Source organism: Eubalaena glacialis, chromosome 5, assembly GCF_028564815.1.
Source record: "Eubalaena glacialis isolate mEubGla1 chromosome 5, mEubGla1.1.hap2.+ XY, whole genome shotgun sequence".
Taxonomy (NCBI): domain Eukaryota; kingdom Metazoa; phylum Chordata; class Mammalia; order Artiodactyla; family Balaenidae; genus Eubalaena; species Eubalaena glacialis.
Window position 1 is genome coordinate 78,239,804 of NC_083720.1, and position 26,874 is coordinate 78,266,677.

The 26,874-nt window shown below is 35.6% G+C and overlaps 1 protein-coding gene across 1 annotated transcript; it reads left to right on the forward strand.

Annotated features, from left to right (window-relative positions):
- On the forward strand, positions 1 to 26,053 carry SRP72 (signal recognition particle 72). Its single transcript, XM_061191402.1, has 19 exons — positions 1 to 130; positions 2,011 to 2,131; positions 4,178 to 4,301; positions 5,601 to 5,744; positions 5,824 to 5,935; positions 7,491 to 7,522; positions 8,792 to 8,916; positions 9,010 to 9,067; positions 11,358 to 11,489; positions 12,371 to 12,499; positions 13,307 to 13,379; positions 15,352 to 15,416; positions 16,703 to 16,798; positions 17,668 to 17,771; positions 17,899 to 17,976; positions 18,559 to 18,696; positions 21,179 to 21,216; positions 23,653 to 23,812; positions 24,635 to 26,053. Exons 1-19 carry the CDS (start codon positions 22 to 24, stop codon positions 24,810 to 24,812), a joined length of 2,016 nt encoding a protein of 671 aa, XP_061047385.1. The 5' UTR covers positions 1 to 21; the 3' UTR covers positions 24,813 to 26,053.
- Positions 26,054 to 26,874: the final 821 nt, after the last annotated feature.

The window sequence follows — 26,874 nt, forward strand, 5'->3', positions numbered from 1 at the left end:
TCGTCCCGCGTCTCCGCCAAGATGGCGAGCGGCGGTATTGGGGGGGTTTCGGTGCCTGCGCTCTGGAGTGAAGTGAACCGTTATGGCCAAAACGGCGACTTCACGCGCGCTCTCAAAACCGTCAACAAGAGTAAGTGTCCCGGCGGGCGCCGGGGCGGGGGCGGACCCGGGCCGGTGGGAGGATGCAGCCTCCTTCCGTACCGCGCGACCACCTCCGAGCAGACAGCGGGAGGGGAGACCCCAGCCGCCCGCCGCTAGGGCCCGAACGCCCAGCGGGCGCGGGTCGCAGTGCCTCCGCTCCCCCCGGCCAGCCCTGGGTCCTGGGTGGCTTAGAGCCACGTGTACTTCGTCTTTGCTTCCCCCAATGCAGAAAGCGAGGGAGGGATTTAAAGAAACCGCAGCTCCCGACGTCTCTTCCAAACTGCTTTCTTATTTTACTCCGTTGTTTTCACGCCTTATTTCGCAAATACTCCACATTGCCTCCTTTTCGCTTTCCTTATAGCGGAGTGATCAAGACAGTATTGCTGAGGGAGCTTTTTCTCTTGGGCCGCAGCGGGGGGAGGAACCTGCCTGGGACACGTAATTTGGAAGCTGGCGCTGACAAGGTGGAAGCTGTACAGACTCAGGGTAGAGGGAAGGGCTGGATCTGGACGTCAGGCCTGTCATTCCCACAGATAGAATCCCTCCAGCGTCCTTAGACCAGAAAATGTGTGTGTGAAAGCACTAACATTTGCAATAACGTTGCAAAGACAAATGTTAATCCTGTTTTTTGCCCGGTAACTGATCATTTTGAGTGACCTGTCGTCGGTGTGAGGTTCAACTCATTATATTCTTTTATCCTTTACTGCCTAACTGTAATACGGCCATGCTTTTTAATGCTCTCTGTCGTGCTAAATTCTTTATTGAAGGTGTTGTCTGTATTTGTTAGATTTGGAAATGTAATTACCAGGACAGGGTTTGACTGTTGAAAGAAGTAATAACATACATGGTATGTCTGTAACGTACAAGTGTGAATTTTCAACGAACTATTTCTGGGTTAATGTGAAAAGAAGTGATTGTGCCCACAGTGCACTTTTGGTGATTTCAGACATTGAGGAAAACAGCTACTAATGACAATTATTTGATTCTTAAACTTGTTTTGAATTAACTTTGGCCTTTGCTAGGCCTGCAACCAATATTAATCAGCAATGTAGTGAGTATTGTGCAGGAATTGTTTAATCAGCAAGGGCTGTCAGTTCTCCAACATATATTTTCTTAATTGATAGAAATTACTCTGATTCTTAGACTGAGATTTGAATTCCTATAGTTGCCCGGGAGCAAAGGGAGTGATCCTAGTCATTTTGACACTGAACAGCTGTTTAGCATTGAAATTTGGCCGCCTGACTCCTTCCTTGCACTTCTCTTTAGTTATATTAGCTGAAAAGGGAAATTTTGAATGGTGTTTGGAAATATTGCCAGCAAAACAAATTGTGTTTGTATACTTTACAGCTTATAGATTTTTTTCAAAATATTCTCATGTAATTTTTTTAATAACCTTGTAAAATAGGTAATGCTTTCATACTCGTTTTGCAGATCAGAAAGTTGAGATTTGGCAATCAAATGACTTGTCCAAGACCCTTGATCAAGGCATTTAGTGACAAGCTTGTACTCAAACCTAAGTCATTTGCTGCCAAGTTTTATGTGAACTTTTTTCTTTCCCTGTGAAGTGATGAAATATGTAGGATATAGCATGCATTGCAAGATGAAAAAGCAGTAGAAAACAACTTCATTCTTGCTTCTTTATCTCACTTTAGTTTTTTGGTACATGCATCTTGGGAAGCTATCTCACTGGAAAGTCTAACTTAACTCTCCTTATTGTCACTTCTTAACTTAAAAATAAAGATCAGTCATTTAAAAAAATGTTTTGACTAATCATTTCTGCTGCAATAAAATTGGAAATGTAGCTTCCTGAGATGGGAAATGTGGAAAGGGAATGGATTTTAAAATTGCTTTCCTAAAATTGCTCTCTAGTACTGCAGATCAACAAGGATGATGTAACTGCCCTACACTGTAAAGTGGTGTGCCTTATCCAGAATGGAAGTTTCAAGGAAGCCTTGAATGTCATCAATACTCACACCAAAGTGTTTGCCAAGTAAGTGATTTAATTAGTTGTTGGTGCATGTTTACCATAGCTATAACCATTTCCGTGTTTTTTTCCCCACTATTCAGTGATTTTTGACCTTTTTCTCTCCTTCCCCTCTTTTTTCCTTTTGCCTGCCAATGGTGCTTCTGAAACTGGAAAGAGCAATAGTAACTTTTGTTCTTTTCTGCCTTAAGGAGCCTTTTCTTTACCCCTGTCTTCCCTTTGAACCACTAAGAAGAAGGGAAACTGGAGGGATGTGGGGCATAAACAAGAGTCACAAGATTTCTTGGAGGACATAGGGAAAACAAGTCAGCAGAAGTTTAATTTAAAAAAAAAAGGCAGAGAGGGCAGAACATATAGGGTAGGGATGTATTAGTCGAGGCCTCTAGGATGGTATGGCAGTCTTAGCCTGACCTCTGTGCCTACCTCCTTTGAGAATTGTTTAGGTGAGTATGATTTTAGGCCAAGATCTTTCAGTGTCAGAGTTCTTTAGCAGCCTTTAGAATATATAGCAGTTTTTTTCAATCTACTTTTTATTTATTTATTTATTTATTTTTGGCTGTGTTGGATCTTCGTTGCTGTGCGCGGGCTTTCTCTAGTTGCGACGAGCGGGGGCTACTCCTCACTGCAGTGCGCCGGCTTCTCATTGCGGTGGCTTGTCTTGTTGTGGAGCATGGGCTGTAGGCACAGGGGCTTAAGTAGTTGTGGCACATGATCTCAGTAGTTGTGGCTCGCAGGCTCTAGAGCGCAGGCTCAGTAGTTGTGGTGCACGGGCTTAGTTGCTCGGAGGCATGTGGGATCTTCCTGGACCAAGGCTCGAACCCGTGTCCCCTGCATTGGCAGGCAGATTCTTAAACACTGTGCCACCAGGGAAGCCCTATAGCAGTTTTTTATTACTCTTAATCTTTTTCATTTATTTATTTAATTTATCATTTCATGAAACGTGAACTTATAATCTGAATTGGTACTGTAATTTCATTTTTCTTTACAGTTATGCCTAAGCCCCAAAAGAAATGTGTATTGAAATGAAGGTTGCAGCATATTTATTATTTAATGTTTATAAGGTACAGAACAGTATATTGTATACTTCCTTTTGTATAAGAAAAGGAGAATATAAGAATTTCTATGTGTATTTTTTTGTATTTGCAAAGACAAACAATAGATGGAGAAACAATGAATAAAAATAGTCACTTGTAGGAGGTGAGCGGAACAGAGTAGATTTGAATAACAGTGAGAGTAAAACCCTTTCAGTGTATACCTTTTTGTTTTTTTACTTGGGCCAACTGCATGTATTACAGATTAAAAACAAATTTTTAAACTTTATTAAAAATAAAAGGGTAATAAAAGGGACACTGCTTTCTACTAGTAAACATGTTTATGCTAAAATTCAGTGTTTTGATTTTTGGCCATTTTGTGAGAGAGGGAAATTTTCAAATAATTTTTTGTTAGGTGAATAAAGGATGTTGCCATTTGCTTGATGTTTATTTTTCCTCACAGATTATGGTTGAAACTTCAAAATGTTTCATATGTGACATTAATGTAGATGAATTTTTAAGTCTGTATGTAAGTAGTGTTTTTGTAGTTGTGTGTTTACCAGTTGTTTGATTACAAGTGCTATGTTCTTTTAAGATTTCTAGTTACTTTTTCTTTGCTAATTATTTGCTTCTTGACAAGTTAGAGCAGCATTATGTGGCTTATTATAGCTTCTTAAATGGATTTAAGAAACTTCTATAATAACCCATTTAAAACAATGTTCAGATTGTCTTTTATCTAAAACAGTTTTTAGCTAATTCAGGATTTCATTCTTACATATTCGTTTCAAAGGCCAGTAATTCTAATAAGAATATCCATGAAAGCAAGAGAGCCTAGGGAAATGGATGTAATATTTTCTGCCACTTATGAGCCATCTGATTTTAGACAAGTCGCTAACCTTTGTCATCTGTTGTTAATGGGGATTAAATAATATGTATCAAGTGTGCTTAGAGCAGTGTCTGGCTTATAGTGGGTGTTCTGCAGTGTTAGCTAATAATCAGACATTGGTTTTTCCTTTTTCAGTAACTCTCTTTCCTTCGAGAAGGCATACTGTGAGTACAGGCTGAACAGAATTGAGAATGCCTTGAAGACAATAGAAAGTGCCAACCAGCAGACAGACAAACTAAAGGAGCTTTATGGACAAGTGGTAATTACTGCTTTAAAATCCCTGTTTGACAGTCGTCCTGCGTGAACGTGATTCTACCTATAGCAAGGAGCAGGGATGAGGAAGCCCAGCCCATCCTGATGCTCCGTAAAACTTGCCACCAAACCAGTTCTTGAGGTTTGAACATATTCCCTCTCCTTGATCTTCATATGAACAATTGCATGTATAGTGTTCTATGAACAAATGACTTCCTAAGGGTAATTGGAAAATTAAGAACTATCCTATGAAATTTGGACTTTTTAGTTGGAAAGATGAAGGCCAGTAAGCTTATATACTTACACAGTTTTGAAATAGTCTTTTTAGTTTTTAACTGATATTTTATTCTAAGTGTAAAATAAAGAAAATCATGATGAATAAGAATTTGGATGAATTCAGATGGTTCATGAAATCCCTGGAAATACCTTATTCTAAAAGAGTTTTGAGACATACGATTAAGCCTAATGTAAAATAGGGTTATTTATGATAAGAGGACAGAAATGTTATATTAGAACTAGCAAAACCCTCTTAAAATTTTTTAAAATGTCAGTTTAGGGCAAATAATGTATTGCATATATTGTCCCCAAAAGGTAGTGTGAGTTTAAAAAAGATTTGGGCAAGTTCACGGATTGTAGGTCTATAAAGAACTTTTCATGTAAACTGGGTTAGCTTAGGGTAGATTCCAGCATTTTGATATTGATGAAGGGCACCCATCTCTGTCATACATGTAGACTAATTGACCCAGAGTGACAGTTCTTATTGCCCTTTAAGAACAACTTGAATGAAATAAGCAAGAATTATGTTGTATATACTTGATACTACCCTATACAATAGTTGGTTTCTGGAAAAGAGAAATGAAGATTCGGTATAATGAACTCCTAGGAAATAGTAAGTCCTTTTGTTAACATCTAATTTTGTTCCTGTTTACTGGGGCTTAGTAAACTTGTGGGAAATTTTTTTCATTGTAAGTCAGATTTAGGTAACGGTTGATTTCTACAGAATGGTTTTCTTTCACAACCCACTTAGACACTTACCTCACCTCAAGATGGGGGTCAATACAATGACTTTTCTAACTGAATCATGCCTACAAATGTGCAATATAGTAGAGATTCATTGCAAGTAACTTTCGGGAAGTATTAGTAGCATACAGAACTAATGGAAAAATTGTAAAGGAAAAACAATTGCCCACGTTATGCTGAGTTAGGTTTCTTACATGGTGGTTCCACAAAAAGGGTTTATATGGTGTTAGGGATGTAACACAATATTTGTCTTCTCTGATTTTTTACTTGCTATTTATCTCTTCAGTTGTACCGATTAGAACGCTATGATGAATGCCTGGCTGTGTATAGAGATCTTGTCCGAAACTCTCAAGATGATTATGATGAGGAGAGAAAAACAAACCTTTCAGCAGTTGTTGCAGCTCAAAGTAACTGGGAAAAAGTGGTTCCAGTGAGTATCTCTGTGTACTTACACAGCCATGACATAATATTCCTGTCTAGTGTTTGACTGGTATTTTGCTCTGTGACAGGAGAACTTGGGTCTCCAAGAAGGCACACACGAACTGTGCTACAATGCTGCATGTGCGCTGATAGGACAAGGCCAGCTGAACCAGGCAATGAAAATCCTGCAAAAAGCTGAAGGTTGGAAGTTTGTTAAAATGATATGTAAATGTAATGTGCATATAACTTTGCAAAGCATTTCCAAAAGTTAAAAAGTTAAAAACTTTGGGAAGTTTTTAAATGGAAATTATTGATGCAGTGGAAATTTCTCAAAATCCATCTAGCCTTTCTCTTGGGTTCTTGACTCTTATCTCTCCTCTGTTACTATCTTATTCCTAAGCCTGTCTACTTGTCCATTTTCAACCACACCAAACCTTAAGTTTGAGTTTTGAGGAGTAGGTTTTTGAACAACTTACTATGAATGTTAAATGTAAATTAACTGAGTTAGTAAGCATTCGGTAAATATTATTATCATCATTATTATTGGTATTAAACAAGTACACAAATATAGTAACAATATGGTGTGCCACATTTATGCATTGATAACACTATTCAAGCACAATTTAACTCCACTTAGTATGTTTCCATATACAATATATGCATGCTTTGAAGCTCTTAATTAAGTGAAAAAGAAAATAATTTATTAGAGAACTTATGTCTGGTCTCAACTCCTGAAACATTTCGTCTTTCTTCTCCATACATTTCCCTTGGAAGCTATAAAAGTGATGTTGTAGGGACTGCAGTGAATGGTGGGAAGGAAAAATGGTGAAACAGGGTCTGTTTTATTCTTAAATATTGATGGTTAAAATAAGGGCAGAGGTTAGAGCATCATGAGGAGAAAAGTATGTTTAAGAATTATAATTTCTGTATCATACCCAGTATTGACAGTGGTATGGGAGGACATCCTCTTATATTGCAGGTATGAATGTAAAAGTAGTAGAGGCTTTGCCGTGGGCAGGTTGGTGCTGTGTAGCAGATTTTGAAATTTTCATACCCTTTGATCTAAGAATTTCATTTTTAGAAATTTAAGGAAATAAGGGAATAATTAGATAACATCTATACAGATATATATATATATATGAATTTAATTGAAGGGATGTTCATAAGAATAAAAATTTAGAAACATGAGTTTCTGTCCTATTAGACTTTATTATAATCACAGAATAGATTACCATGCAGTCATTAACAATAATCATGTTAAAAATAATAATGTAGATGTAAATGTGTTATAACATAAAGATGTCCACAGTATATTAAATGGGGGAAGGGAGGTTTCAAAATAGTAGACTATCCCACTTTCATTTAAAAATGTAGCTGTGCATTTACATTAAAAAAAAAAAATAGCTGAAATGCTACAGTGGTTATCTTTGGGTGGCAGGATTATTGTCCTTATTTTTATACTTTTCTATAATTGATTTTTTGCAATTAACGTTTGTTACGTTTATATATTTTAAATTCCCTTAAAAACTTTTTTTAACATAGGGATTACAAGTGAAAGAAAATGCCAAAGAGCTAGAGTAATCAAGGATTGATAATATTTATGTAATATATTTGATGTTAACGATAAATTCCAAATTTGCTTGTTATTAAAATTATCTTAAATCTTCTGCCTAAGAATTTAGTTCTTGTTCTTTGGAACATGAAAGAAATGAGAGTTACCCAGCAATGTTAATTTTAAAACCATTTTCTCCTATAGATCTTTGCCGCCGTTCATTATCAGAAGACTCTGTAAGTATTCCACTGTGGTTAAACCCAGATTTTACACTTCTGCTAATATAAATTTGTAGGAGCCTTCTTTGTAGTATTTATTGACTTTTTGAAATGATATTGATTCATTAGATAGGAATCACAGAAACCCTCTTAACCAGTTATTTGATGGACTCTCTTAGGGTGAGAAATTACAATACAAAATTTTATATGCCTTATGCATTACATTTTAAATTCATATAAATTCATCTCCTGTTTTAGATGTAGGGCTCAGGTCTTTGAGTAAGGTCCTATTCATAGGAATTCCATGCATATTTCTTACATAAACTATACATAATCCAACAGTCATGATCTGCAGTTTTTTTTTCTTAAGTGTAACAATACTTTAAAGACAGTTGTGAATTAGTTGCATTACAGAGTCCTTTTTTTTTTTCTTCATTTTCTGGCTCATACCTAATTGGATAGTAATTTTCTTTAGGAACTCACCTTTGTCAAATATTTCTGAGCATTCAACATAGTTTTCATTGAAGCAAGTCTCTTTTCTCACGCATAGTTCTTGTCTTACTATAATACTTAAGTTTTATCATTTCTTTATCAAACACAACTGGCATAGTGGGATTGGAAACAAACAGGTCTGACCTCCTGGTCAGCATATGCTTACCAGGTGAGAGTAGGAGCGCCTGGTATGGCAAAAAGGAGCAGCCTCCTAGCCTTGAGCATTCCCTCTATGTGGGCGTCAGTCAGCCTCTCCAAAGGAATGGAAAATATAGATTGATCTGGGGTATCAGTTAAGAGAGCTGCTACTTTAATTACAGAATTAGTTTCAGCTTTTGAAGTTCTTTGTACAGTGATAGTTACTAGTTAGAATTTTGTAGTCTTTGGATTAGAATTTTTTTAGAATTAAGAGTGAAGCATTTTGAAAATGTGTTTCTATGAGAAAATTGTTTCCAGAATTTAGGGGTATTGTAAAAAGTTAAACTTGTATGCTGTTTTTTACATTTTTTTTTTTTTTTTTTAGTCTTAGCTTTTTAGAGAATAAAAATGATCAGTGAATGGTATTCCTGAGCTTGTCGCCATGTCCTTCCAGAATTTGTCTTTTTGCCATTCTCATTTAAGCTTCCCTCTTTTGGCAGCTATTCCTAAATTTTAACAAACTGACTCTACAGGAAAATTCCTGGAAATTATATGTCTTCTTTAGGATGATATATCTTTTGAATGTTTGGATTACTTGGTTAATATGTGGACCAATTTGGAGAACTCACAGGAAAAAAAAATATTTCTTCTGCTTAGGATGGGACTGAAGAGGACCCACAGGCAGAACTGACCATCATCCACGGGCAGATGGCCTATATTCTGCAGCTTCAGGGTCGTACAGAGGAGGCTTTGCAACTTTACAATCAGATAATAAAACTAAAGTAAGTGGGTTATTAAAATGAAGTGTCTTTTATAGGGGATGAGTTTTCTTTTTAAAGGTTTATTCCTTCTTGACTGTTGCTTTTTGTTCACAGACCAACAGATGTAGCATTGCTAGCTGTGATTGCAAATAACATCATTACAATTAACAAGGTATGGAATATCCATGGTTTTCCTACACTATTTTTTGCTGGAAGCATATTACCCCAGCCTTGTTCTAGGATAAGTTTTTCCATGACAGAGTCCAGTTGCAGCAAAATCACAATGGAGAGTTTTATTTAACTCTCATAATGATTCTGCAAGGTATATTCAAATAACAAAACTGTTTTGTAGTTACATACCCTGGACTTTAAAATCTTACCCTTTTCCCATTGTTTTTTAAAATTATTATTCTATATAATTACAATATTAATATAATTATATTATTTCCCATTATTATCATTATATGGAGAGTACTTATTAGAAATATAAGTTGTTTGGACTTTGATTTCTTCATCTAGTAAGTCTGAATGCAAGTTTTCCGTATATAGTTTTTCTCTTTCCAGTGGTTTTTATTTTGGGGGAGAGGAGGCATGGGCAGGTTCTCCCTCTTTCTCTGCCCCCCCGCCTGCAAGCCCTGTGTAAACTATTACAAGCATGTATATAAACAATCCTAAAGAGTACTGTACTAGTCAAATTAACCACCTTTTGGAACATTGTTTTAATGGGAAGATATTTCAAGTTCAGATTTGAAATTCAAGTCAATAGAAAATTAGAAAAGTAACATTTAGTTTCTTTTGATAGGCTATGTGATTTTCTAAGTGCCAGCTTATTTCATCCTCACAATTATCTTTTTAGGTGGCAGTACATGTCTTCAATTTATAGGAATGTAATCTGAGGCTAAAAGGAGTTAAGTGATTTGTATAAGATCACAGCCAGTAAGAGGTAGAACTTGGATTCAGATTCTAGTCTCTGACTCCAATGCACTCTCCTTTTAGGCCTGTGTGGTATCTCTCTCCCCCTATAGCAGAAATTCAGAGGGTTCTCAGATGTAGGATAATGGCATTAGGGGGGTAATAGATATAGGATGTTGTAGGCCATTGGCATGGTTTAGGTTTCCAAAAATTGATGCTGGCATTTGACTTTTAGCAGCAAAATGTACCTGCCTATGTTTATGAACAATTTGAAATGCCAGTGAGGACAAATTGTTTTTATCTGATATATAATTGTGGGGGGGAGAGTATGTGAAGTATTAAATATCTCAATATAAATGTATTTATACACTGAATTTTTCTTCAGTTAACATTTATTTCTAATTTTTTATTCAGTATGGTGCTGGATGCAATAGGAAATGCAAAAATAAATATGAAACGTCTTAATCATTACATGGTATAAAAAAATCTAGTGTTGAAAAAAATTGTGCACATTTAAATTTCTTGTCGTATACTTTGTAACTACAGTATTTGGTGAAGGAAGATCTGGGTTGGCTAATTTGAGTAGAGCCTTGAAGGAGGGATATGGTTTGAAGGTTAAGCAACAGCATAAGCAAATGACTTATGGAGGGAAAGTGAGAGAGCAAAAGATGTGAGGATACGTACATGCTGGCTAGTTAAGAAAAAAAAAAGTTGACATTGAATGATAATCAAGGTGTGGGAGACATTGAAAAACCAAAAATGTTGATAAGTGCCATGGTAGCAAAGTTTAAGAGAAGTCTGGCAGTGGCATGCATGGTGAGTTTAAGTACTAAAATAGTGACATAGGAGTACCAACTAGAAATATGGTTTCTTGAGGATTGATTTATATGAAAGCCAGTTTCTTGCTGTACATTTAAAATAATTTCACATTGGTTTGGAGCTTCACAGTAAAAAGTAGAATTTATTTTAGATTTCTTCTTTGCCTTTTAGTCTTTAAACTAGTAGAAGACATGGTTTAAAAAGCACAGTGGTAACACATATTTGCAAATAATATTTAACAAAGTTAGAATACTTTGCACATAGTAGACACTTAGATGCCCTTTTTGTCCTTCTCAGGGTGCAATGTGACTTAATTGTCTTCCATTCTTATTCCATTCCATTTGCTTATGTATGACAATATGTCAGAGAGGAATAAGTTACTTTCCTCATTTGTCATCTAAATTCTAAAGATAGTTTGTAGAAATTGCAAATTTAGGTCTCTTTGTAGTCCTAATTACCACTGTAAGATTTGTGCAGTCCCTTTGTACTTTTCATCAAAAAGCTAAAAAAAGCAATTAATAGTAGAAAGATAAAACCAAACGAAGAAACCAAGCCAAATTTATATGTACCTTAGGAGCATAGGCACCCCAGCCAGGTAGGTGTATTATCTTCCAAGCTCTCTTGTTGTGTTTACATAAAATAACGAAATGAAAGAGGAATAAGGCCTTGGAGTGTTAAAAGAGTTGAAGTCTGAAATTGCTGTTAATGGTGAATGAACTTTTCTTTGTCAGGACCAAAATGTCTTTGACTCCAAGAAGAAGGTGAAATTAACCAACGCAGAAGGAGTGGAGTTTAAGCTTTCCAAGAAACAACTGCAAGCTATAGAATTTAACAAAGCTTTACTTGCTATGTACACAAACCAGGTAGGTAACAGACCTCTGGTTCCCCTGGCTAAACCTTTTGGAGTATGGCACATGAGGCATAATGGGTGTATCAGTCCAGTCTGTTTATATTTTTGCTTATATTTTGTCTTAGACTCATGTAGTCTTCAGAAGGTCATGTATCATAGATTTTATCTGTTAAGTAAGTAATTTGCCCAGTTCTTTGTAAAGGTCTGCAGTGGTGGCTTTTAAGAGGAAGAAAACACTATTCATGGCTGTAAATGAGATAATTCTCTCATTACCTTATTTCTAATTTCTCTGAATTAAAGGAAAAATCATCAAAGATGCTGATCGTGATTATAAATTTAAGATCCATCTTTCATTTTAGTTTGTGCATAATCACATCAAATTATAAATAAGAAGGGCAATTCTAACTCCAATATGTATAAATTCTAATTAAATTATGATTTTGTACTCTTCTAGAGCAGAGGTTTTCAGTGGGGAACTGAGAGGCAGTAACATTTTCATTATTTAGAACTGAGTCAAGTTGTTCCTAAATACTGTAGCAAGAAATACCTATACATTTTGTTGCTTTGAAGCAAAGGCTGACACTTGATGTGTTTTGGGGTTTTTTTAAACAAAATTCTGCAATTTAAGCATCCAAATGAATGTTTAGGACTTATTCTTTCCTAAATACTTTAAGAACTCATAGCTTACATTCAGTAAATGGAAATCTTTTTCTTTCAGGAAAAAATTGAGGATACTGTAAACCACCTCTCTTACCCTAGGTAGTTCTTCACTTACTATTTTGTTTCAACTGGTTTCCTTCCACCTCCCCATCCTTCTTTTCTTTTTGGTCATTCACTTAATGTTTGATTTAATTAACCAGCTTATTTTTGTGGGGGGGAAATACTGTCTTTTAGGCAGAACAATGTCGCAAAATATCTGCCAGTTTACAGTCCCAAAGTCCTGAGCATCTCCTTCCTGTGTTAATCCAAGCTGCCCAGCTCTGCCGTGAAAAGCAGCACACAAAAGCAATAGAGCTGCTTCAGGTAAAACAATTACTTGCATTTTTAATGAGATGTCAGGTAGTTGTAGCCTTGTTTTATTTTCATTATAATAATGTACAAGCTTGTAAATTTCATGGGAAAACTAATAGGTTATTATACCACTATACACATGCCAGAATGTCACTTTAGTTAGTTCTTGGGCCGCAGCTTTGTTTTATATAAATTTGCATTAGTAAATGTTTGCTATAAACGCCGAAGAATGCTTTTCATCTGGAGATCGATGTAACACTAGTTAACGGTTTTTTTTAGACTTAAAATACCAGAACATGCTTAGCCCCTTTTTCAATAATGTATTTTCTAGTAAGTCCCAATCCAAAACCTCAAACAATTACAGAGATACTGACTTGGTTTTTAATTAAGCTAAACCAAACATTAAATCACATTCGAATTTCCTGAGAGTAGACTACATTGGAAAGTTGGACAGCATAAAATTAGGACCATCCTGAGGGGCAAAGTTGCCAAGCAGGGATCCTCAGTAAGGAGTCATCATTTTTTTTGAGTATCTTTCTTTAAAAAGAAAAAGAAAAATCTATGTAGTAATTTTAATTATTGTTTCTCTACTGGCGACTTCCTAGAAACTTGACATTATTGCACTTTCTTTCAGAGCACAATTTTAAGCAAAGTGGGTGTCGAATAAAATTTTTCCAAATTTAAAATTTTGACCTGAAACCAGAAGTTTAATGTTTCAAAACTGGATTTAAAATATAATGAGGCTGAAATAAGTAATTAGAATATGTGCACTTAGTTGTGTAAATGTGATTTTTTTTTTCCCAACTAAAAAAATTCTAGGAATTTGCAGATCAGCATCCAGAAAACGCTGCTGAAATTAAGCTGACCATGGCACAGCTGAAAATTTCCCAAGGTATTCATGATTATTTCATTATGATTAAAATAATCCTGTTAATGGAAACATACGATTGGAATGATTCTGAAGTAGTTGTGGACTATGTGATTTTTTAAAAATTTTTGCATGATAGTGAAGCATAATGCTGTTTCAAATATGAAGCTAGATTGTGTGAACTCCAACAGATTTAGTAATAAGTTAGGAGGCCTTTTCTTGGGTTAATTCCTAAATTGTTAGAATGTTTCTCAATCCATGCCTTGAAAGTCTGTAGAAGCATAGAATTCCTCTGTTCTGTACTTGAATTTCCTGTGTACGTCATGTGTAGAAATGCTTATATCTGTCACTTGGTAGTATTTGCATGAATTAAGAGTTACTTTGCTTCCTAGTTTTCAAAATTTCTTAGCCCTTTATTCTTCATTTATACTTTATAACCCATATCTTTGGTAGAGAAGAGGCAAGGAAGTTTAATGAGAACTCGTGTTTTTGAATCTTACAGAGAACTGACAGTTTTTTGTTTATAATTTTGAACCAGTGTTGAGTATCTAGAGCTGTGTTGTCCCTATTTGGTAGCCACTATCCATACGTAGCTATTTTAAGTTTAAATTAAAATTAAACGAAATTTATTTTTTATTTTTTTTAAAGATTTATTTATTATTTATTTTATTAATTAATTTATTTTTTGGCTGTGTTGGGTCTTAGTTGTGGCATGTGGGATCCTTCGTTGCGGTGCACAGGCTCTTTGCTGTGGTACACAGGCTTCTCTTTAGTTGTGGCGTGAGGGTTTTTTCTCTTCTCTAGTTGTGGCACACAGGCTCCAATGCATGTGGACTCTGAGTTGTGGCACGCAGGTTCCAGAGGGTGTGGGCTCTGTAGTTTCCAGCACGCAGGCTCTCCAGATGAGGCGCGCGAGCTCAGTAGTTGTGGTGCATGGGCTTAGATGCCCTGCGGCATATGGGATCTTAGTTCCCTGACCAGGGATAGAACCCGCGTCCCCTGCATTGCAAGGTGGATTCCTTACCACTGGACCACTAGGGAAGTCCCAAAATTAAACTAAATTTAAAATTCAGTTCCTCAGTTGTGCTGGCTACATTTCAGAAGTTTCATTGCCACATGTTGGTAGTTGGACAGCATAGATAGAGGATGTTTCCATCATCACAGAAAGTTCTATCAGGCAGCTCTGGTGTAGACCATACATTCTCAGTGGGGGTGATAATTGGTTTGGTGCACAGGATTGAAAAAAATCTTAGATATTGTGATGGCTAAAATGAAAAGTTCATGGGTAGAGGGGAGGGGAGTTGGCAATTAGGAAAAAAAAAATGTCTAAAAAGGCACCTCAGTGGGGTAGTAATGAAAATCAGGTTGAGACCTGATAGCTACCCTGTTCTCACATTTCTTATCTTCCTCCTTTGTTTCTTTTTCCTTTTCCCACCTCTCTTTCTTCTTTTTCTTGCTTTCCTCTTTATCTTCTTTTCTCATCCAGTTTTCAGTTTATTTTTGTGAGGATTATTTATCATACTAATATTACTGAGAATGAGTCTGTCATGGTTATTGTTTTGTTTTGTCTTTAAAGACTTTGGAAGGTTTGTTATTGAGGTTTGCAATGAGTAGAAAATCAGACTTTAACATTGTAGGAAACTATCCATTGCACTCATATCTACAGTAACAATTTCAAGGCCTTTAGGGAAGGACTCCTACCTTTAAGTTACACTCTGAAAAGGGAGAAATAGAACTCAACAGATTGGGAGCTGGGAGACTTCTTTTCTGGTAGCAGCTCTGCCATTAACTTTGTGGGCATAAGCAAGATATATTGTTTCTTTAGGGTTTAATTTCCTTTGTAAAATGAATAAATAGAATACATTATTCCCAAGGTCCCAAAGCTTGAGTGTTTAGAGATGTTACAAAATATGGCTCTTAAATTTTTTGTCTTTTTTTTTTCCTCCATGAGATGCTTTTTTCAATGTGATGCTGATTTTGTTTTTCTTCTATTAAGGTAATATTTCCAAAGCATGTTTGATATTGAGAAGCATAGAGGAGTTAAAGCATAAATCAGGCATGGTGAGTTTATAACTAAAATATTTTAAGCCTGAAAAAGTAATGGAATTAATAGTTCATTGGTATGTCTGATATTTCTTTGTTTTCACTTTAATTTCTGCTTATTTCTTTATTCAAAATGTAGAAGTTGTAGTTAAAATAATAGCTTTCTGGTGTAAATTTAATTACATTTTATGCTCTGCTTTGCATTGATTTATTATTTAGTCAAATGTGTCAGGAACTGTTTAGGCCTTATATTACCACTTGAAAGCCAACCTTAAATATCCTAAGACATATATAGGGAATTTCGTAGCCTATTATTTTATCATGTCTTCAGTGTGATTTCTTTGAGTTAAAACAATTTGGTAATAATGGCCTACGAATTTAGTTTTTAGTTCTCTGATTATTCAAGCATCACAGGTTTAGATCACTAATATAGCTGTGAGCACATCTGTTTCGAAGTAAAGACATTCTGTAGTGGTGGTATGTACATTTATTGTACAGGGACTGTTTCATTCTCCAACACAGCTTGTTTACAAATGGCACTCAATAAATGTATAATAGTATTATGGTAGTGTTTTCTCTTTTGAAGAATCATACTTTAAGACTGGGCTGTGATTATGTTAGAATCAAATATAATATATGGCTAACAATAATCTTTCATCTAGGTTGTTGGATTTATTGGCATAAAAGTTGTTCAGATATTCCCTGTTTATCCTTTTAATATCTGTAGGACATTTTGTTCCTATTATCTTTTTTTCTAATTAGTCTAGCCAGAGGTTTGTTAATTTTATTGATTTTTCTCAATGATCTGGCTTTTTGTTTCTGTTTCCTTTTTGTCCTCATCTGCCTATGGCTCCTCCCCCTGTCACTCCACTCCAGTTACACGGGCCTCTTTGCTGTCCCTCCAACACACTAGGCAAGCTTTCCCTGGCTTCATGTAGTGGAGGCCACGTGCAAGTTTAGCCTCTCTAGTGTGTGTACCTCAGTGATCATATAAACTAATTTTCTAAGTGCTTCTTCTCAACTTCTGTATTTACCCTGTTGTATACTGGTAACAAACCATTTGTGAATGAGCTTTAGGGGAGGTATTTTTTTTTTTACAGATAACCACCTTTGTGTTTGGAAAGCACCATTGTTGTTCATGGTATTTCTAGTTATGCATTAGCAATTTTTATGATGAATTAGGTACTAGCACAGAGCCTAGCAACCTTTATTTGCTGTTTCTTTAACGTTATTCATTTTCAGAAAGTTTATTCTGAGAGAGAAGGAGGAATTCTGTTAACTAATTTATACCTTTGGCTGGGTAGGTGTCTGCATTAGTGACAATGTACAGCCATGAGGAAGATATTGACAGTGCCATTGAGGTCTTCACACAAGCTATCCAGTGGTATCAAAACCATCAGGTACATAGATGGAGTAAAATGTTATGAGGGTACATTTTTGCATAAGAATGAAAAGCTGCAGCAGTGAACTCAAAATTAAGGAGAATTGAAACATTTCAACTCACTGTTTAAAAAATGGAATGCTGTTAGACTGTCACTCAGTTTTTAAGTATACCAGATCCAAATAAAGTTATTAGAAGAAAGAAATGGCTACCAAAAAAAAAAAAAGCTCAGTTATATTTTCTGAAGCTCCTTCCTGAGTGTATGTATGTGTGTTTGTGTGTGTAATCTCAAGAATAAGAATATTAATTGTACATGATTGTGTATAAGAGAGCTCATCTTTAGTGGCTAGAGAGCCCATGGATGGTAGTAATTGGTAGAACAGCAGTACATAGAATAATTGTATATCTCTATCTAATAGGAACATCTTCATTTTTTCCAGTATGGGTCTCTGCATAGGCAATATCCAACTTATAGATATACATACACACAGGGGGCATTAATACTGTTAGCACTATTAGCAGTGAAGAGATACCAGTGTTCTAGGAAGTATCGTGTCAAATTAATGTTTGAGAACTATAGTGACATAACTTTAAGATTTGATTATGCAGTATTTCTAGTTTTAGACAAGACAGTCTGAATAGAGATGGGTTGTATACCAAATTCATAAATTGGTCTTCACTTGTACTAATTTGTCTATCCCTCTCCGTGTGTGTGTGTGTGTGTCTGTGTGTCTGTGTGAATTTCTTTTTGTTGTTTCATGCATTCAGTAAAACTTAAGATGAGAAATCTAATGGATAGGTCCATTTTAAAGATCTAATGAATATAACTTCATTGACTTGCTAGATATTTAGCTTAAAACTTTTTTTCTTTCTTTATTGAACCTGTAGCCCAAATCTCCTGCTCATTTGTCCTTGATAAGAGAAGCTGCAAACTTCAAACTCAAATATGGGCGGAAGAAGGAGGCAATTAGTGACCTAGAACAGCTATGGAAGTAAGCTCTGAAAGGTGGAGGTGCAGAAATCCAAGTTTTATTTGATATGAGGGAGTTATTTTGCTTGTTTATGTTACTTTCTCCAGTTTTATAAACTGTTTAGTGACTTTCTTATTTCTTCTTTTAGACAAAATCCAAAAGATATTCACACCCTGGCACAGCTTATTTCTGCTTACTCACTTGTAGATCCTGAGAAGGCAAAAGCGTATCCTTTTGATTGTTCTAGACACTCTCAAGTAGTGCAATAAATCCCTTCCCTTACCTGTTTTTTTTTTTTTTTAAAACAGGAAGTGCATCTCTTTTTTTTTTAAAAAATATATATATTTTTTAAATTAATTAATTTATTTATGGTTGTGTTGTGTCTTCGTTTCTGTGCGAGGGCTTTCTCTAGTTGTGGCAAGCGGGGGCCACTCTTTATCGCGGTGCGCGGGCCTCTCACTATCGCGGCCTCTCTTGTTGCGGAGCACAGGCTCCAGACGCGCAGGCTCAGTAATTGTGGCTCACGGGCCCAGTTGCTCCGCGGCATGTGGGATCTTCCCAGACCAGGGCTCGAACCCGTGTCCCCTGCATTGGCAGGCGGATTCTTAACCACTGCGCCACCAGGGAAGCCCCCCTTACCTGTTTTGACCAGGGCTTTTTTGTTATAAATTTCAACAAACAAAACCCCTCCTCTAACTAGTAAAAGCAAAATGAGAATTTATTGATCAATGTGCCTGAAAAATACAGTGATAGATCCAAACATATATATGTATATATATTGTGTTCCTGAACTCTTGTTCTATCCCAGCCTTAGTAAACACTTGCCTTCATCAGATAGTATGTCTCTAAAAGTAGATGTTGAGGCTCTTGAAAATTCTCCTGGTGCTACGTACATTCGGAAGAAGGGTGGAAAAGTTGCTGGAGATAGTCAACCAAAGGAGCAAGGGTAATGTTTTTCATTGTAACATTCACTAATGCTGATTTTAAGTTATATAAGGAATAAAAAATGCATTCTCGTAAAAATTCCATGTGAATAAAGTTTAAGTCCACTTTGTTTCTTTTCCCTTCTCTTTTGCTGTGCCCAGCTTTTTGTCCTTGTTTCCCCTCCTCCTTCCCACCCACAATTTACCTCTGGTACTAATTTAGTGTGTTTACTTCCAGATCTTTTTCTTTGTGTTTGTACACAGAGCTGATGTAGAAATACTTTTCTTAGATTAGATTTTTTTTATATAGAAATGGGATTATATTGTATTTAACTGTCTTCGAATTTTCTTTCATTTAATAAGTCTTAGAGATTTTTCCATATTCTCAATGTAGACATATTTTATTCTTTTTATGCATAGTATTCCATAGGCTGGATGTGTCTTACTTTATTTACCTGTGAGATATTGATGTACATTTAGTACATCATTTAGAATTCTAGACCAAATTTCAGATAAGGTTTATTTTGCTGATTTGGAGGAAAGTTAGCCAGCTTCAATAACTTATAAGAAGTCAAATTCCAGTTCTTTTCTTGTTCTCGTACATTGTCATCTCAAAAATAGCAGAGGCCTACTAAATAAACTGTTTTAAGATTCTGTTTTTGACTCAGGATGAATAGAGAATGGAAGAGATACAGCACTTCCCCAGTTTTGTGACTTTCATAATTTTTCAGTTTTCTCTTTTTTTGAATGACTTTTGAAATCTAATTTTTCATAATTAAAAAAATATATATATCAGCAACAGTGTATGATTGACTTCATTATGAACTCTGTTTGTTAAAAAGGTATTACCATCCTCATAATAGATTTTTAAAAGTTAAATAAGAAATTGGAGTCTCAGAGATATTACATTGTTCCAAATTTCATTTTATCATGATCCCAATTTCAAGCCTTATCAAGAACTCCTAAATAATGAATTCAAGCCAGGTCTTAGGAGATTTTCATATAATGTGTATTTAAATATTTTCAGTATTTTTTTTTTTTCCTTTTCCAAAACAGGGCTGGGTAATTAGTAAGAACATACAGTTCTTTTCTAATCCTTTAATCGTCTTTATCTTTTCCATTAGACAATTATTAAGATGTACATTGACTTTAAAGCTTCTCAGCTTCAGCACAGTATTTTCATTAGGCATTATTAATGCCTTTTATTTTATGTTGACTTTTGGATACATAAAAAGGTTTAGTTTCTTTTGAAGTTAACACTATGTTGGTGACAAAAATAAATCATTGTCCTTGCCCTGAAAAGAAGTTCAGTCTAGCAGAAGGAAATATACTTAAGCAGTAATTGAAATAAAGGTTGCACGTGCTGTGATTGTGCAAGCATAGAGGAGTACACCAGAGGGAATAGTCAGTCCTTCCCGGGGACGGTGGGAGGTTAGGAGAGGCTTCATGGAGGAGGTGACTGTGTTGACTCTGGAGGAAGATGAGTATGAGACGGGCAAAATGTGAGCAAAGGCAAAGAAGTAAGACATGGCAGAGAGTCTTTGGGAAATTGCAGATATGGCTGTGTAGTATGATCTGTAGGGAGACAATTCAGAAGACTGTTGCATAGTCTGAGTGAGAGATGAAGCCCTAAAGTAAGATGCTGTATGTTGCATTTCTTATTCTTCAGGGTACCCTAAAAGAACTTTCACAATTGAATGACTTGGTAGAATGAAATTTGGGCAGACATTGTTGCTGTCTTATCTTTTTAGTTCACTGTTTCATAGTTCCCATAGAGGTATATCACATGAGTATATCCAGAGGGATTTTTTTAATGTCTTCCTCTTTTCTACTGTAGCTGTCAGAGTATAGCTGTCAGAGTACTTAATAGTTATTTTGAAGTATTCCCCTGACTTCTTATGCTCTTTCAGTACCTTTATTTATTTATTTTTGGTCAGTGTACTTAATAAAGATTTTACTTAAAAAATTCAGTAAACTCACAAGGTTCAAAGCCTGAAAGATTAAAAAAGTACAGTCTTCCTCCCACCCCTGTCTGCCCTCTTCCCACCCAAGGCCACGACCAATATTACTTGTCTTGCGTATCCTCCCAGAAATATTCTTTGCATGTATGATACCTGTACATGTTCTTCTGGCAAAGAGTTTAAATTACCTGTTTTCTAGTTTTGCCAAATATAAGGTAACTTAGCACAGAACTATAGATTTTTGTGCTTGTACAAATTTCTTACATTTTTACATAGACTTAATATGTGCCAGTGTAAATGGTATCTATTTTCTGAAAACAGTTGTCACCCCTCTTTTCTAAAGCACCTTCCAAAAAGTACGGTGTTTGAAGCTTGATTAAATTTAACCTGAATTAATATCCCAACTGGTTTATTAGCTTTGGTGAGGTGACACCAAATCTTAAACACCTTTATGATAAAGTACCCAGCTCACTCTTTTGCACATGCTTAATGCTCTATAAATATTTTATCACAATGATGATAATGATTTTTCTTCTCTTTGTAGACAGGGAGATTTGAAAAAAAAGAAGAAAAAAAAGAAGGGTAAGGCTTTTTGTTTTTTAATCTTTAGATTTCTTTCTATAAGGTAAAAGCTTGAGTTTGGCCTTACATAGAAATCTTCAGACATAAACTCTCATATCTTTGAAACTGAGTTTTGTCTTGACTATAGCTAACATTTACTTAAATTTATAACTTTAAAGAGTGCAATTCTGAAGTTTATGAGTGCCTCAATTCAAATTGTTGCTTTAGTAACATTGCTCTTTCATTGTGACTGTGAACAGGTTAACATACCTTCCTGAGTTTTTCATCTGTAAGATGGAATATGATAGTATACACCTCATAGGATTAAATAAGATACTACATGTAAAGCTGTTAGAACAGTGCCTGGCACACAGTAAGCTCTTATACATTAGAGTGCGTTTGGCTACAAGTACCATAGAACTCCGTCCAACTGGCTTAAGAAAATTTACTGTTTATGAAACTGGCAGTGTAGAGGAAGGTTATATCAGGGTTAGTTTATCCAGTAGTTGTATCTCTTTGTTCTCCTGTACACAAAAATGAATCCCATTAGAGTAATCAGATGTTTGTTGGAAACAGAGCCATATACTTGTCATTTATATCCAGCAGGATGTAAAGAGAGCCTCTGCATTTGGCAAGTCTTTCCCATTAACCTGATTGGGCCAGTATAGGTCAGTGTCCAGCCCTGAACCATTAACCAGAGGAATGCCATGCATTGATTGGCTTACCTATTTTAATCCATAGCAAGAGAGGGTGGAATTACCATGCTTGGCTTCAACTAGTCAGAGGATATCCCTGGAGCCACCTGCCTGTTCCTGAGTCTTTGGGAAATCTGTGGTATAAATCAGTTTGCTTCTTGATTTTGCTTACTGCAAAATCAAGGATTCAGGTTTCCCAAATCTGCTAAATTTATTACCACTCCTCCATCTGTTTTCCAGCTTCTAGAATTTTACTGAAAATATCTTTTCTCCCATTCTTCCTCTTAATGGGTTTATTACTATTTTAGTGGAGTTTTGGATAGTGCAGAAGCCAGTGTTGCGTTCACTCCACTGTCTTTACCTACAAGTCTTACTAGTTCTTCACTTTTATCACTGTACTTGGAAATTGGTAAAAACTAAAGTATTTGTTTCATGTTGTTTTATTTATTAGTAATACTGCAAGGAAATAGCTGATAACTATAGGTATCAGTAACCTCCAGTTTCAGTTTCTTTTCTATTTTCGTGGTTTCCAGATGAGTATTTTTTTTAATTTACAAGAGATATGCTCATTATAAAAACAAAAGAAAATAAAAACAAAGGTAACAGACTTCTGTCATTATAGAATGGCATAAAGAATGGAAAATTCCCTACCCCAAATTCATTCTCCCAGAGATAATTACTTAACTTTTTTTGTATATAGAAACGCATACACATTTACATGCTCAATTAATATTTTTACAAAACTGATATAAACAAATCATCAGGATAATTTGTTTTAATCTTCTACTTTAGACTATATTGTGCAGACATTTTTCCAAATTATTAAATATAGATGTACTTCATTTTTTAACTCAGTTTTATAGCTTGCTATAGTGTGGGGATACTATAATTTATTTAATCATTCTCTTATTGATAGACATTTAAGTTAATTTGCTGTTTTCAAGAATATCACAGAGAGTATTCTTACACATATATAGCTTTGTGACTTAGGAGTTTCTGCAGGATAAATTTCTAAAAGTATAAATTTTGACTGGTACTGCCAATTATTTGCTCTCTACAGAGGCTATACTAGTATATACTTCTGCCAGTAGTGTTTGAGAGTTTCCCACTATCTCACAAACACTGCATATTACGCTTTTTAATATAGAATTTTTTATCCTTTAAATTTTTTTTTTTTTTTTTTGGGCCACGCTGCACAGCTTATGGGATCTCAGTTCCCTGACCAAGGATTGAACCCAGGCCACGGCAGTGAAAGCCTAGAATCCTAACCACTAGGCCACCAGGGAACTTCCCTATCCTTATTATTTTTAATTAGTGAGGTCATGCATCTTTTCACATGGTTAATGACTTTTATTTCTCTTGGCTTACTCTAATTACAGCTATGTCCATTTTCTTTACATGATTTACCTACTGATTATCAAGAACTCATTCTATATTAAGAATATTAATTCACTCTGTTACATAGTACACAAATGTTTTCTTGTTTTGTTATTTCTTTTAAAAATTATCTTTTACCAAATGAAAATTTAAATTTTTTTATACAGATACATCTATGAAATGTTTTTATGGCTTCTGAATTTTGTGTCATGCTTAGAAATAAGTCCTTTTCCCCTGCTGGATTATACAAATAAAACTTTCTCAGATAAATTTATTTCAGTTTTAATGTTATTTATTCCCAGGTTTGGACACAGTGTTTAAACAAACTATCTCGAAAACATTATGGACAGACCTCTCATTTCTTTATCAATTAATTGTTACACAGGAAAATTGCCTAAAAATTATGACCCAAAAGTGACCCCAGATCCAGAAAGATGGCTACCGATGCGTGAACGTTCTTACTACCGAGGAAGAAAGAAGGGTAAAAAGAAGGATCAGATTGGAAAAGGGACCCAGGGAGCAACTGCAGGAGCTTCATCTGAACTGTAAGTCATTGCTTCCCAGTCCTCAGAGCATAGGTTGCTTCTTTCTGAGATTGACTCAGGGTCATCATTAAGAATTTTTGAAATATGTTTTCAGAATGAGAAGTATGGTCAGATATCTTTAATAAATGTATTGTAATATGCTTATGTAAAGGAAAGAAAACGTGCTGTTTCTGGCTTGGTTGTATTGTAAATACTAGAATTGCAGGATTGTATTGCAGATGTTAGGATTACGGTACCTTCAAAAGGAAACTATATACACTGAGTAATTCAACTAACTAAATATCTAGAGAAACAGATATAAATAAATAATTTGACTAGAAAGCAGAATTTAAAATGTAACTAAATCAGTTATTTCTACATGGTAGGATTATAGGTCGTTAAAAGTTTTTTTTTTCTTTATTTTCTAAGCTTTCTAAAAATTGACATGTACCATCAATTACATTTTTAAAAATTATAAAGCAGTAAAAATTTTATTCAAAAGAAAAATGGATAGGGAGTTGGGGAACGCACCTTAAAAGAAAATATTTGTGGGAACTTCCGCGGCAGTCCAGTGGTTAAGACTCCGAGCTCAGAGGCACTGCAGGGGGCACGGGTTCCATCCCTGGTCTGGGAACCAAGATCCCGCATGCCAGCCCTGATCGGGGAACCAAGATATCCCGCATGCCGTGTGGCACGGCCAAAAAAGAAAGAAAGAAAGAAAAAGAAAATGTGTGTGGGAGATTGTGAGAGGTGGAAAGTGAAATCCATGTACATACGTTTTTATAGACTTTTCCTTTGTTGAGTATATGAATGACCAACACTTTCCTGATCTGATGATTTCAGGGATGCCAGTAAAACTGTGAGCAGCCCACCCACCTCCCCAAGACCTGGCAGTGCAGCAACAGCATCTACATCTACAAGTAATATCATACCCCCAAGACACCAGAAACCTGCAGGGGCTCCAGCAACAAAAAAGAAACAGCAACAGAAAAAGAAGAAAGGTGGAAAAGGTGGCTGGTGATTAGAACATTCTTTTTGCAGGCTATTTCTAAACTAGTCTCAGTGACACTGGGAACATAATAAAGGTAACACAGCAAGAAGCACAGAGCTGCTCCCTCTCCCATCCCCACATTTTCATAAAATTATTTTCTTGTGCATCAAACAGAAAAGCATCTTCCTCAAACTCTGCCTAGTCAGACTTGGCCTACTTGTACCACCTTGCTTGGCACAGATGAAGAGGGCTCAGAAGAGTTGGGCATTTACCCACTTTGATATCTGTTGCATCCTTTCTCTTTGTGTGCTGATCTGTTTTTTTCAATTTCACAAACAAGGCATGTTATCCAAGGTTTCCTAGGATATAAACAGAAACTACTTCTGTTTCAACTAGAGTGCAAAGATATTTGTTCTATCAAGTCCCACTTTAAATTATGTCTTAGGAGGCCTTAGGAGACTGAAAGTGGAGTCTTCTGAGCATTCCAAATATCTGCTTAGAAATAGCATGTAATAAAAAGGGACCTTATTAGTACACTGGTATTTTTCAGTTTACTACATGAGTGGCCACAGGAAAACTAAATTAAATGTCTTGATTATTCTGACTGTAAATTCTCTCTGCCATGTGATACTGGAATATGGGATGCTATATATATATAGTAATGAAAAGTATGTGTATGTATATACATATATATACATGTATGTAAATTAGGACTTCTTTGTGCCCGCATGTCATTTTCAAATTATGATAACATTATGCTGATTTAGCACTATTAAAGATCTCAAGGGAAAGACATCGATGTTGCAAGAAGTTGACTCTTAGACCCAGTGTTCTGAGGTCAGATGGATTTGACAGAAATCAGAAAGATTTAAACAGCCCCTATCAAGAGCATGAGCATTGACTTCCTACATAGAGAGGAAGTCAATACTAGAGTTCAGGAGTAGGCAGTATTAAAGCTTAACAGAACTGTTGGCCCAATTGATAGGTCTCAAATGACTCCTCTTTCTAGTTGGGGGTATGACCATTCACTACCCTTCTCAAAGTAATGAAGTATTGTAGTCAGTGTGTGGTATCAGTGTTGCTCTGTTCTTGCCTTGCTTACAAGTCACCTTCCCATTGAACAGGTGTGAGACAGACACACTGGGATGCCTACCCTTGTTAGTATTCATTTTATGCTGCCCAAGATAGCATTCAGTTCAGACTTATGAGTATTTCCTTGTGATCATATTGCTCTGTCCTTGTTAATAAAGTGCTGCTGTGTTTGACTCTGACCATATCTACTGAAACTTCTTCAAAGAGTTTTTTTAAAGGCTTTCCTCCTTTACAAGAGTAAGAAATGTGGTGCTGCCTTTCTGTTTAACATAAACTGTGGTAGCATCTAAACAAGAGACCTTCATATATGAATGATTTATTATGGCATTATACTTTTTGAGCTCTCAGAATAGTCTTTTGGTAAGTGACAGATATTTATTCCTTCTGAATATAAACCCCATTACAAAAATAATTGTTAGTAAATTTATGATTTTAGGATTCCATTAAATTTCTGTGGTGAAGGATAATCATTTTTTAGGTTAACTAAGCTACAGAATTTTTGGTGAAAATTATCCGCCAGTGAAAATTTTGACCCAAGGCACACAGAGAAATTTATAGTTCTCTATTTAAGTCATTGTAATTGCCAGTCGTTATTATCAGTCATTACTAAGCAACTGAAACCTCAGTTCAAATAAATTGTAATTGTCAAATGAAGTGTAAACACCTACATTAACTTTCTAGTAATTATTTCTTCTTTTGGACAGGTCTTTAACCAATGACCTATATACTTTGTGTATATATATATATATATATATATATGTGTGTGTGTCTGTGTGTGTGTGCATTTATAAAAACCAATACGGATATATCCATTCACTGTAGCACATTTTAAAATAAAATAATCTAGCGGTGAGTATGGATTAAGGTGTTCTGGGGTGTTGGCATTTTACAGAGGACTTCTGTTAGTATATCTAAGAATTTTTTAAGCTGAGTATCTAAAATTATCCCCTGCCTCTCCCCCCAAAACGGGAAAACTAAACTAATGGGATTGAGAGAACCC